This window comes from Phyllobates terribilis, unplaced genomic scaffold (genome assembly GCF_046119375.1).
Source record: "Phyllobates terribilis strain yellow unplaced genomic scaffold, ASM4611937v1 Scaffold_10__3_contigs__length_209671492, whole genome shotgun sequence".
Classification (NCBI taxonomy): domain Eukaryota; kingdom Metazoa; phylum Chordata; class Amphibia; order Anura; family Dendrobatidae; genus Phyllobates; species Phyllobates terribilis.
The window spans coordinates 100677202-100690962 of record NW_027362770.1 but is presented as its reverse complement, the minus strand read 5'-3'; the positions used below and the strand labels follow the sequence as shown (position 1 = coordinate 100690962).

Here is a 13761-nt window from a genome sequence, read left to right as displayed (position 1 = left end):
TGATGGAGGTCAGTATAGATGGACTAATAGAACAAGTCCCACACACAGCTAGAAGGCCAAATATTTTTTCAGAGGTAGATGCAGATAAAAATTATTTTTAATTTGCAGCCTGATGGAGGTCAGTATAGATGGACTAATAGAGAAAGTCCCACACACTGCTAGAAGGCCAAATATTTTTTCAGAGCTAGATGCAGACAAAAAATTATTTTGAATTTGCAGCGTGATGGAGGTCAGTATAGATGGACTAATAGAACAAGTCCCACACACTGCTAGAAGGCCAAATATTTTTTCAGAGCTAGATGCAGAAAAAAATTATATTCAGTTTGCAACCTGATGGAGGTCAGTATAGATGGACTAATAGAACAAGTCCCACACACTGCTAGAAGCCCAAATATTTTTTCAGAGCTAGATGCAGAAAAAAATTATATTCAATTTGCAACCTGATGGAGGTCAGTATAGATGGACTAATAGAATGATGCTATGCACAAAAGATTTTACTTCACTAGGTGCAGTAAAAAAATTGGTATTCTATACACAGGTGGTATATCTTGCAACACAGATAGGCTACTCCACTGACTAACACACTCTGCAATAGGCCAAAAAGGATTAGCTTTGCTAGATTCAGCCAAATGCTGTGAAAAAAACTTGCACAGCACTGGCACAGACCTGCCTGGCAAAAACTGATAGGAACTGATGTAACCTAGTCCTGAAAAGGAATGCAATTACAATTAGTCTTTACTCCCACAATCTATCTATTTAAGAGCACAGACCTGCCTGATAAAAGTCGTAGGAAATGCTGTAACCTAGTCCTTAAAAGGACTGCAATCACAACTATTCCCTACTCCCAAGCTATCTGTAGATTTGTGCGAAAATTGGCTTGAAATTAACAAGGTATAGCGCACACAGCAACAGCGGTGCCGTCTAACACGCAGCTGCAGCAGTGAGAAAATGTGGGCGAAGGGGAAAATGGCTTGGTCTTATAGGGCAAGGACATGTGACATACACTGCCAATGACACATGCCCTTGCTTGTGTGAAAAAAAGCACTTCGCTCCGTGTGTGCGCTGCTGATAGGCTGACAGATTGCACCTCCCCACTGTAAATGCGGGAAAGAGAAAAAAAATGGAGATCTTCATTATTCCTGCAGAGATCCATCCCCTGCCCCTCCCCCCACCCCGCTGTACACTCAAACTGCGTATTAACATTAATTTTCATCATTACTGAGAAAAAATCCAGTTATGATTTTGGTGCACGAACAGTTATCGAACATAACCTCGAATAGCCGAATTTTTCTCAAATCGTTCGTGTTCGCCGAACGGCTCGAACACCGCCCAAAACAGCTCGAATTTGAGATTGGCGAACAGTTCGAGTCGAACAACGCTCATCTCTACTCCTCACCTCGTTCCCTCCGTTTCTGTATGAGCGTAATGGGCGGCAAGATGATAGCCTCTATGGAGGCAGTTCCATTCTCCCAATTCCATACACACCCTCTTCAACTGTTTCTCCTAGCGAGATGGGATAGGTCAATCTGCTATCTGGATCGGCTAGTCACAATTCAACCGCAAATAAAGAGGTCCCTGAAATGGTGGGAGTGTCCCTCCCCCTAATTCATCTCGGAAGATCATTTCTTCCTCCTCGTTGGAAGATTGTTACAACGGATGCCTGCTTAATCGCCTGTGGGGCAGTCTTTCAGGATTTAACAGTCCAGGGTCGGTGGAATGCTCAGGAGTCATCCCTTCCAATCAACATTTTAGCGCTCAGGGCAATCTTTCTGGCTCTCCTTCACTGGCAGAACTTCCTCTGCCGTTATCCGATTCAAGTCCAGTCCGACAACGCCACAGCGTTGGCATATGTCAATCACCAAGCGATAATGTCAGAAGTAGCTCAGATCCTGTTGTGGGCCGTGTTTCCACCCCTACCTCTGATTCCTATGGTTGTCAAAAAGATCAAACCAGAGGGAGTTCCCGTCATTCTCATCGCTCCAGACTGTCCCAGAAGACCCTGGTACGCAGAGGTGATTTATCTCCTCCCAGACACTCCATGAAAACTCCCGGATCTTCCAGACCTTTTGTCGCAGGGGTCCCTTTTCCACCAGAATTCTCAGTCGCTCAAATTAACGGCATGGCTGTTGAGGCCGCGGTTCTGAAGGCTGCAGGTTTCTCTGATTAGATCGTTCAGACCATTATCAAGGCAAGAAAACCTTCCTCTTCTCGCATCTACCACTGTGTCTGGAAAGCCTTTTTCCACTGATGCGACACTAACCGGACCCCTCCGATGGTTTTTCATCTACCATCCATTTTGTCCTTTTTACACTCAGGTCTGGAATCCGGATTGTGTCTTACTTCTATTAAGGAACAAGTGTCTGCTCTTTCGATTCTCTTCCAACGGAATCTTGCTTCTCACCGACAAATCAAGACCTTCATTCATGGAGTCGCTCATTAAATTCCTCCTTATCGACCGCTAGTAGAGCCCTGGGATCTCAACCTAGTGCTCGATGTCCTCCAGGGACCTCCTTTTGAGCCACTGCAGGAAGTCTCTTCTATATTTCTTTCTTGGAAGGTTGCTTTCCTAGTTGCCATTACCTCTATCAGGCGAGTCTCCAAGTTGGCAGCTCTCTCCTGTTGTTTTCCTTACCTCATCTTTCTTCAGGACAAGGTAGTGCTACGGCCTGTTCCATCCCTTCTTCCTAAGGTGGTTTCCGCCTTTCATCTCAATGAGGATACCATACTTCTTTCCTTTTGTCCAGCTCCCTCTCATCCCTGGGAGTGATTCACAAAACAAACTGGATCTAGTAAGAGCTCTTCATCTTTACCTTTCCAGGACGGTGTCTTTCAGACATGCAGATTCTCTATTCATCATTCCCGAGGGTCCACGGAAGAGTCTTCCTGCCTCCAGGGCAATCATCTCCCGCTGGGTCCGTTCAGCCATTCTGGAAGCTTACCGACTGAAGGAACGAATGCGTCCGCTCAGGATCACTGCACATTCTACCCGAGCAATGGGGGCCTCCTGGGCGGTCTGACGCCAGGCGTCAGCCTTGCAGCTTTTGTCATCCATTCATACATTTGCCAAGTTCTACAGGGTTCATACCTATCCCTCTTCGGATGCGAACCTTGGTGGAAAGGTCCTGCAGGCTACAGTGGCCCGAGTTCTGACTTGAGGGTAATTCTTCTTTCTCACCCTTGGGCCTGCTTTTGGACATCCCATGGTTTACTGTGTCCTCCCATGAAGCGATAAGAGAAAAGTAGATTTTGGGTACCTACCGTAAAATCTCTTTCTCGGAGTCTTCATTGGGGGACACAGCACCCGCCCTTCTTTACTGTTGTATTGAGTTTCATTATGCTTTGTTGTACTGTGTTGTTATATCCAAGTTGCTTCTCCTACTGCTTTTCCACTAACTGATTAGCTTTGTGCCAGTTGGTGGGTATATACTGCTGGGAGGAGCCAAGTTTTGCTTTTTTTTTTGCATAGTGTCAACCTCTTAGTGGCAGCAGCATATGCCATGGTTTCCTGTGTCCCCCAATGAAGACTCCAAGAAAGAGATTTTACGGTAGGTACCCAAAATCTACTTTTTGGCTATACTAGTTTTCATCATTGCATTTTTGTTTTCTTTACATTTCACACAGCGTCATAACTTATTTGGAGTTGCGATTGTATTATGTGTATATAGACACTGGCTAACTGACTAATTACTGAATTGAGTAGATAAATAGCTGCTATAGAATTTTTGAAGAAAAGGATAATGACTGCATTAATGATTTTATTTCATTACTTCTAGGCCTGAAGCTTCAAATGAATTCTATGATGGGGATCATGACAATGACAAGGAGAGTGATGTTGAGATTTAAGCCAAGACTATATGTTGCTGTACATATATCAGACTTTTGAGCCTTCAGTTTTATATTTAGAAGAAAAAAAAAAAGATTTTTGGACCAGATTAATTTTTGCTTTCCAGCAAAGATGCGCATTATTTTTATTTTTTTTTAATGGGATTTTAAAACGACTTCACTTGATATGATCAGGATCGGTTTTGGATGTTCAGTTGAAGTTGAGGAAGAAAAAAAAATGTGAAAACATACTCAACTTTTTATTGAAGCAACGGATTATTATTTTTATTTTCTTCCAAAACAAGTTGTATTGTTTTGATAAATCCTACTATCATTTTATCAGCTGTTGTAAAATGAATTGGACATTTTTTGTGGAGCACTTGGTTTTGTCTGTAGTTGGCAATTCTTTGTATGGAGACTGTTCATGTCAGTACTCGAGCTTGGCAATTCCTTTGCACCAGGCAGCAGCTCTTCCTTTTGAGCTATTCAGCTGTCTGGACAGCTCCTTGCTATTTCAGCTATCAGTACCTGTTGTTACTGATGGACTACATCCTGGTCTTGCACTTCCTTACTTGCGAGATTACTGATATCACAGGCTTTAGTCTAGCTCTCTCACTTGCTGCTGCTCTTCCATATTGTACTTCTTTTTCTTTTGTATCGACCTCTGTCTTCCCACTGACTATGCTACCTGCTGCTCCTTCATATTATACTGCTGCTTCCCTTGTACCGACCTCTGGCTTCCCACTGACTATGCTACCTGCTACTCCTCCATAATGTACTGCTGTTTCCCTTGTACCGACCTCTGGCTTCCCACTGACTATGCTACCTGCTGCTCCTCCATAATGTACTGCTGTTTCCCTTGTACCGACCTCTGGCTTCCCACTGACTATGCTACCTGCTGCTCCTCCATAATGTACTGCTGTTTCCCTTGTACCGACCTCTGGCTTCCCACTGACTATGCTACCTGCTGCTCCTCCATAATGTACTGCTGTTTCCCTTGTACTGACCTCTGGCTTCCCACTGACTATGCTACCTGCTGCTCCTCCATAATGTACTGCTGTTTCCCTTGTACTGACCTCTGGCTTCCCACTGACTATGCTACCTGCTGCTCCTCCATAATGTACTGCTGTTTCCCTTGTACTGACTTCCCACTGACTATGCTACCTGCTGCTCCTCCATAATGTACTGCTGTTTCCCTTGTACCGACCTCTGGCTTCCCACTGGCTATGCTACCTGCTGCTCCTCCACAATGTACTGCTGTTTCCCTTGTACTGACCTCTGGCTTCCCACTGACTATGCTACCTGCTGCTCCTCCATAATGTACTGCTGTTTCCCTTGTACTGACCTCTGACTTCCCACTGACTGTGCTACCTGCTGCTCCTCCATAATGTACTGCTGTTTCCCTTGTACTGACCTCTGACTTCCCACTGACTGTGCTACCTGTTGCTCCTCCATAATGTACTGCTGTTTCCCTTGTACTGACCTCTGACTTCCCACTGACTGTGCCACCTGCTGCTCCTCCATATTCTACTGCTGTTTCCCATTTAGCAACCTCTGGCTTCTCACGGACTGTGCTACCCCTAGGCATTTTGCTGCTCGGAAAGTTCAGTGGCAATAGTCACCATTACCGAGGATTCCTTAACCACTGCTGTATTTACTTCCATATGCAACCTGCTCCTTTAACCAGGGACAGGGTAATCATTAATCTTCTGACAAATGAGGATTTTCCATGGGCTCGGCTTTAAGTGGAAACTGACCTTCTCAATGACATAAATACTTTCATCACACTTATGGATCAAGGTTTTGATGACCCAAGTCGCTTTGCCACAGCTGAAACCAAATTGCATAATTTGCATCAAGGACGGCGCTTTGTTGCTGAATACAAATCAGAATTCCATCTCTGGGTGACCGATACCTCATGGAAATTAGCTGTCCAGTGGAGTCAATTTCAACGAAAATTTTCACAGCTAGTGAAGGATGAGCTTGCCTGGGTTGAGACCCCTGATAATTTGGAGGACTTTGGTCAATTCAGATGCACGATTGAATAGAAATGTACTGAACGAAGGAAGGGAAAGACTGCGAGTTATTGGAAGCAACTCTTCCTACTTCTTTAGTCGATAAGCACTGAAGATCCAACAAAAAAAAAAGGAAATTTTGCCTGAACCTATGCAAATTGATGTAATCCAAAAACCTTTCTCCATAGTAAAGGAGTGGTGACGTACAGTGAATCTATGCCTCTATTGTAGGGGTTCTGGGCATTTTGCCATTAACTGTCCTGATAAAAAGAACTATAGCTTTCACAAATGCCAAGACTGCAAGCAATCTAGAACTTTCTAAACAAGTTTTTGTTATGTTATCCATCTCATCTGTATTGCAGGATAAAGACGAAATACATTAATCATCTTCTTATTTTGTCATTCCCATACAGGTCATAATTGGGAGCCATAACATGCAATGCTTTGCCATGTTAGATTCTGGAGCAGGAGGGAATTTCATGGATTTGCAATGTTATCATATGTGAATTGTGAGTAGGACTAAATCCATGCCAATTGATTTGCAAACTGTGGATTGATCACCTTTGTCTTCTGGACCTGTTACTCATAAGACAATTGAACTTGAAATCTGTATTGAACCTCATCATGAAACTGATGATTTTCATCTTATTTATTCTCCAAATTTCCAGTTATTCTATGAATTTCCTGGTTTTCAATGCTTAACCCTTCTATCAACTGGACCTCAAGGACCATTACCTTTCCTTCTGAGTATTGTAAGGACAACTGTCATACAAATCCATCGGTCCTCAAACAAATCCAAGTTTCTGAGGTTTCTCATCAGCGTTAAGTTAAATTACTACCTCAGTACCAGCAGTTCAGTGATGTCTGCAGTAAGAAAAAAGCTGATTAACTACCTCCTTGTCGTCCTTATGATTGCCCCATTGAATTGCTTCCAGGAGCAAACATTCTGTTTGGGCGAATTTACAATATTTCTGAACTAGAATTTGAAAGTACTTAGGGAATACCTGGATGAAAATTTAGAGAGAGGCTTCATTCGACCCTCTTTGTCCCCAGCTGGTGCACCCATGTTCTTTGTAGAAAAGAAAGACTTGACCATGCGGCCATGCATTGATTACAGAGAAATAAATAAGATTACAGTTGAAAATCGCTACCCACTCCTATTTCCTGAGTTGTTGGAGCGATTCCATTCTGCCAAGATTTTTACCAAACTTAATCTTCCAAGGGCCTATAATATCATACAGATTTGCCCAGGGAATGAGTGGAAGCCACCTTTTAGAACTAGATTTGGACATTTTTAACACCCCTGCCACTTTTCAGCACTTCATTAATGCATAATGCGTTTCGATTTGTGGAATTAATTTGTTACTTATGTTGATGGCATGCTTATGTTTTCTGACACCTTGGATGAACAATGCAGGCATGTCCAGGTAGTTTTGGAACATCTACAGAAAAATCATCTATATACCAAACTTAAAAATGTGAATTTTAACAAACCATGATTCAATTTCTTGGATATATCATCTTTCCAGAAGGTCTCAGATTGTAAGAAAATCCAAGCTATGGTTGACTGGCCTACTCCAAGAAATGTAAAAGATGTCCAGCGCTTTATAGGCTTTGCAAATTTCTACACAAGATTCATAAAATAATTTTTGAAGATAGTCTTACCAATCACTTCACTCACATAAAAAACCAAGGCATTTTTCTGATCTCCAGGGGCACAGGTAGCTTCTGACAAACTAAAGACTCCTTTTCACTTCTGCACCATTACTGGTCCATCCAAATCCTGAACTGCCATTTGTTAAAGTAGACGCCTTGGACTCTCTGGTGGGAACTGTTTTGTCTCAACGAATTGGAGACCAGATGCAGCTTTATCCATGTACATTTCTTTCTCCTACCATGTCAGAAAAGAACTATGACATTGGAAATTAATGGCTAAAAGTTCTTTTAAGTTGCCTTCTCAGAATGGAGACTTTTTTTGGAAAGAGCCTATCATCCTGTGACTGTCTATACTGACGACAAAAATTTTCAAGCTATCCGTACAGCTAAGAAATGGTCTAAAAGAGGCGCACAATGGGCTTTTTTTTCTCCAGCTTAAATTATAAAATTAATCAGCTTGGTGCAAGAAAAATTCTTTGAGAATACTGGACTCTAAAAAAAATTTTAACATTCAAAGATGGATAGCAAAATGACTATTTTCTTAACCATCCTTCTAAATATGTAAATCTTTCTTTTAAGAAGGGGTTTTGGATGCAGAACCACAGATTATATGTCCCGACTGCTCGACTTGAGATCCCGTAACTACTTCATGATTCTAAACTTGTAGGACATCCTGCAGTTAGGAAAACACACAAACTATTTTATTGTTCATTTTGGTGGCCTAAGGGTATGTGCACACGGTGCGGATTTGTTGCGGCTTTGATGCTGCAGAATTTCTGCACCATTTCCTCACCTAATATGCAAATTAGGTTACTTCTGGTTTTTGGTGCTTTTTTTGTGTTTTTTATGCATGTGTTTTTCATCTTGAAAATAAAGAATAGTTGTTTTTTTAAAACAAACTTTATTGATCATCATGTAGAGTTTTTGTGTGCATTTCCGCTGTGAAAATGCACACAAAACACACATGCGGTGTTTACGCATGCAGATTTTCCTCATCTAATGCAAGTCTATGGGAAAAATCCGCATACATTTCCGCAAGAGAAATAGACATGCTGCTTATCTGAAAAACGCACCTCATGTCAGTTTCCGCAGGTGCACAAAAAACGCATAGTGGGCATGGGATTTCTTGAAATCCCATCCACTATGCTTTAACAACTGGCCACTTCGGTTTTGACGCAGCATAAAAACGCAGCATCAAAACCGCAGCAATTCCGCACCGTGTGCACGTACCCTTATTGTATAGTGATGTGAGAAAATGTTAGCTCTTGTTTATTATGTGCACGAAACAAGACACCACGATCGTCTCCTTTAGGACTCCTTCATCCCCTTCCAGTTCCATCTAGGCCTTGGGGATCAATCTCAATAGATTTTATTGTGGACCTAGCTTCTTCTAAAGAAATAACTGCCCCCCCTTGTTGTGGTGGACCGGCTCACAAAAATGGCCCTTTTCATTCCAACTAAAGGGGTTCCTACCGCTGAACAAATAGCAGAATTAACGATCAAAGAGATGTTTAGACTGCACGGAATTCCTGACAATGTAGTTTCTGATAGAGGTGTTCAGTTTACTGTTATGTGCAAACTAATAGTGTGTTTAAAACAACTGGGAAAAAGCTCAATCCTCATAGCATTTATTTCCATATATACGAAGGCACTGGGAGCACGACACATTCAATTCCAAATCAAAACATGAACAAAATATAAATTTCAACTGAAAATGAAGAAAATTGAATAACAGTAATAAGTGTCTGTTTTTTCCATTTGCAAACTCAAATATTTACAGTATAAACTGATATTTGAACCTTTTCAACACGTCGTTTTTTTCAGTAATGGTACTTTACACGGGTTTCTTGTAAATAGTTTGGCTTCACATAGACATCTTCTGATGGTTGCAGGACTCGCAGGTCACTGAAGATCTTCTTTGATCTTCCTGGAGCTGATCATTGGATGCTTCTTTTCCATTCTTGTGATTCTATGATCTATGGCTGGGTGCCCACGTAGCGTTTTTCAAGCGTTTATGCTGCGGAATTTCCGCAGCATAAACGCTTGTAAAACGCTAGGTAATCCGCACCCCATGGTCCCCAAGGGGATTCCACATGTTCTATGCACATGCTGCGGATTTTTCCGCAGCGTTTATGCTGCGTACAAAAATCCGCAGCATGTCATTTAATTTTGCGGTAGCGCAGCGGAACTCCCGCCATTGACTTGCATTGAAACGCATAGAAACCGCGACTGTACATTTCTACAAGCGGCTTCTATGCGTCTCTATGTGCGGATGGTACCCAGTTCTGGAGGAGAGAAGACTCTCATCCAGACCTGGGTACCATTGTACCTGTAAAAAAAGAATAAAATAACAAATAAAGTTATATTCACCTGTCCGGCGGCTTCTCTCTGAATGCCGGCATCACTTGAGGACCTGCGGTGACGTCACAGTCATGTGACCGCAGGCCCTTCACCGCTCTGTCTCGCGATATGCCGGCAGCCGGGAACCAGACAGGAACGAGCGCTGCAGCCACGCCGGGGCCTCGGGGGTGAGTATAGCTTTATTTGTTTTAATTTTTACGGTTCACACTCTATAAATCCATGCTGTTTGCATGGATTTATACAGTGTGACCTAGTTGTCAAGCACTGTCCAAGTGATGCTATCGCCTGGAAAGTGCTTGTCAATCTGCATGCGGAAACGCATGTGGATCCGCATGTATTCTGCAGGAAAAACGCATGCACAATCTGAATGCTTTTTTTCTGCCAGGGAGATGCAGAAATGCTGCAGAAATTTTCTGCTTCATTTCTGCATCGTGGGCACATAGCCTATGTGTGATGGTAGTATTTCTTTTCCTGCCACATGCTTTGGGTTTTGTTTGCCATTTTAAAGCATTGTAAATCTTTTTAGCTAAGCAGCCAATCATTCTCTGCACTTCTTTGCGTTTTCCCCTCTCCAATCAACTTCTTGATCAAAGTTCTTTCTCCTTTGGGACGATATCTGCAATGGCCCATTTTACTCACGGAGCAAGGGCTAAAACCAGCAGCTACAACATTTGCTGCCCTTCTTTAAGGCTGTGTGCCCACAATGCGTTTTTGGTGCGTATTTGCAGCGCGTAAACGCTCCAGAAGCGCATTGCATACCTTATCCCATGACTTCCTATGACATTCTGCAAGTTCTGTGCACATGGTCCGTATTTTTTCTGCGCAGATTTTACTCGCAGAAAAAATACGGACATGACCAATTCTTGTGCGTTTCTGCATGCAGATTTGCCTATACAATGCATTGGAAAAACGCACGGCAAATACGCATGCAAATACGCGTCAAAAACGCATGTAAAAACCGCATGCGTTTTTCTGCCAAGGAGATGCAGAAATGCTCAGGAAAATTTCTGCTTCATTTCTGCATCGTGGGCACTAATCTTAAATAAGGACCATAATTGACACCTGTTTCTTCACAGAATGAATCATCTCACTAATTGAACTCCACACTTCTAGTAATTAGAAACCATTCCCTTTCATTAAATGAGTCAATTACACCCAATTAGCAGCGTGCATGTCATGGCGGTTGATTCTGTTGGTTGCTTATTACTCTCGTGCTCCTTGTCGTGAATTTTTTTCCCATATTCTATGATCTTTAATGCCAAAAACAGTAATTAAATGCATTAGTGATGTTAGACTGCTATTATTTTGCACATAACTGTACATAAAGAATTTGGAAAAGCTTCTGTACAGCTTTAGGAGTCACTGTTGGTCTAGCTCTCTCACCTGCTGCTGCTCTTCCGTATTGTACTGCTGTTTCCCGTGTACTGACCTCTGGCTTCCCACTGACTGCGCCACCTGCCTGTGCTACTTCTAGTGGTTGCAATAATAGGAATCCAATTCAGACCCGGATCATTACAGTCCACTTTGCTTAACTAAAGTAATCTTGCTGGAAGAATGCTTCTTGGAAATTTACAAATGTAAATATGTAGGGAACAACATATACATTTTTAATACGCCCATCATTTTTTCTTGTTTTATTAAAAAAAACTAATTGTTATGTGCATTTGTGAAGCTTAGTTTTTAAAGTGTACCTGTTGTCACGCTGTCTCTGTATACTGGAGGTAGGGGGCCTAAGCTGACCCTAAGCTGGGGCCCTGACTAATCCCTCAACCTGGAGGTACTGTTAAAGGTACAGAGGTCCAGGCCGCCAGCGTAACCCCTACCTCCTGAGGATCCCTGCACCTAAGTAATCTAGTCCTGAGAAGGACCCCGATCACAACAAAAGAGGACAAGTAATAATATGCCCACACACAGTACTTAGACGAACGAGACAGTACAAGGGAAAAACCAAAACCACCTTGCATACAAAAACTACACAACTACAACAGAGGGAACTCCAACGGGAAAGGAGATAAATGATAAAGCGAGGAAGGGAAAAAGACTCCAAATACACTTATCTCAGAAACTCCAAATACCACGATCCGCTCTGTAAGTCTGTATGAAATGCTTTCACCGACACTTCCCAAACAGACCAGCAGGCATTTGAAGGAGACTCACTACAGCAGCATTGATTGCAGCTGGGCGAGGCTGGACCTCGTCTAGCACAGAGAGAGAGAGAATTAACTCCCTCACTGCCGAAAACACAAAGCACCAAAAAGTCAGCTGCGAGAAGTCAGGCTGTGTAATCGTGACGATCTTCGTGGCGACACACCCGTGACAGTACCCCCCCTTCTACGAGGGGCCTCCGGACCCTCAGGGCCAGGTTTATCCGGGTGAGTCGTGTGGAAGGCCCGAACTAATCGGTCTGCGTTAATATCCGACGCAGGAACCCACATCCTCTCCTCAGGACCATACCCTTTCCAATGAACCAGGTACTGAAGGGACCGGCGATTAAAACGTGAATCGATGACCCTTGATACCTGGAACTCCAAGTTACCATTGACCACCACTGGAGGGGGAGGTAAAGGTGACGGTACCACCGGCGCCACATACCTCTTAAGCAACGATCTGTGGAACACTTTGTGAATTTTAAACGTAGGGGGGAGGTCAAGACGGAATGCCACCGGATTAATAATAGAACTGATTCTGTACGGCCCGATGAACCTGGGACCCAGTTTCCAGGAGGGAACCTTAAGTTTAATATTCCTGGTAGACAACCATACCCGATCGTTCACACTTAGGTCCGGACCAGACACTCTCCTCCTATCAGCCATACGTTTGTATCGGTTCCCCATAGTATTCAGATTCTTCAGCACCCCTCTCCATACTGAAGCGAGTGATGAGGAAAATCGTTCCTCCTCAGGAACCCCCGAAGAGCCCCCCCTACTGAAAGTACAAAACTGGGGGTGAAAACCATATGCCCCAAAAAACGGGGACTTACCAGTGGACTCGCTCCGCCTATTATTAAGAGCAAACTCTGCCAGAGGTAAGAAAGAAGCCCAGTCCTCCTGGTTCTCTGACACAAAACACCGGAGATATGTCTCCAAGCTCTGGTTCATACGTTCCGTCTGACCATTGGTCTGAGGGTGAAAAGCCGATGAGAATGACAAATGCATCCCCCGCCGTGCACAAAACGCCTTCCAGAACTTGGACACAAACTGAGACCCCCTATCAGACACCACATCGGAGGGTACCCCGTGAAGCCTCACAATCTCCCCAATGAACACCTGCGCAAGAGTTTTAGCATTAGGGAGAGCCGGAAGAGCGATAAAATGTGCCATCTTGCTGAACCTGTCCACTACAACGAGTATGACCGTTTTACCCGAAGACGGAGGGAGGTCCGTAATAAAGTCCATAGACAGATGAGTCCAAGGACGCTCCGGGATCTTCAAAGGTAAGAGGGCCCCAGACGGACGGGTATGTGAGGTCTTAGAGCGCGCACAAACCCCACAGGACGCGACAAAAGTTACCACCTCCTTATGTAAGTTAGGCCACCAAAACCAACGCGAGAGGAGATCCACAGTTGCTTTACTCCCCGGGTGTCCTGCCAAAACTGAGTTATGGTGTGCCTCGATCACCTTTTGTCGCAACTGATCTGGAACAAACAGTCTCCCCGGAGGTCCAACAGGGGCGTCCCCCTGAGCCTCCAATACCTCCTCCTCCAGCTCAGAGCATACTGCCGAAACCACCACCCCCTCCTGAAGGATAGGAATCGGGTCGTCCGTATTCCCGGCCCCAGGGAAACTGCGAGATAAGGCATCCGCCTTTACATTTTTTGACCCAGGACGATATGTAACGACAAAATTAAACCTGGTAAAAAACAATGACCACCTCGCTTGTCTGGGATTCAGACGTTTCGCGGACTCCA

General features: G+C 43.7%; 1 protein-coding gene across 2 annotated transcripts in view; it reads left to right on the top strand.

Annotated features, from left to right (window-relative positions):
• Window positions 1-11511, top strand: part of HDAC3 (histone deacetylase 3) — an 86041-nt gene extending 74530 nt beyond the window's left edge. Inside the window, exons 15-16 of one of the 2 annotated variants that reach the window (XR_012250905.1) lie at window positions 3774-6346; window positions 6506-11511. Coding sequence is in view for 1 of the 2 variants with exons in the window: in XM_073649671.1 (XP_073505772.1) it covers window positions 3774-3843 (70 nt within the window). In the remaining variant the exon portion in view is untranslated. Of the gene's footprint in view, window positions 1-3773 lie in introns of both variants that reach the window. The other variant, XM_073649671.1, reaches the window with a different exon arrangement.
• Window positions 11512-13761: the final 2250 nt, after the last annotated feature.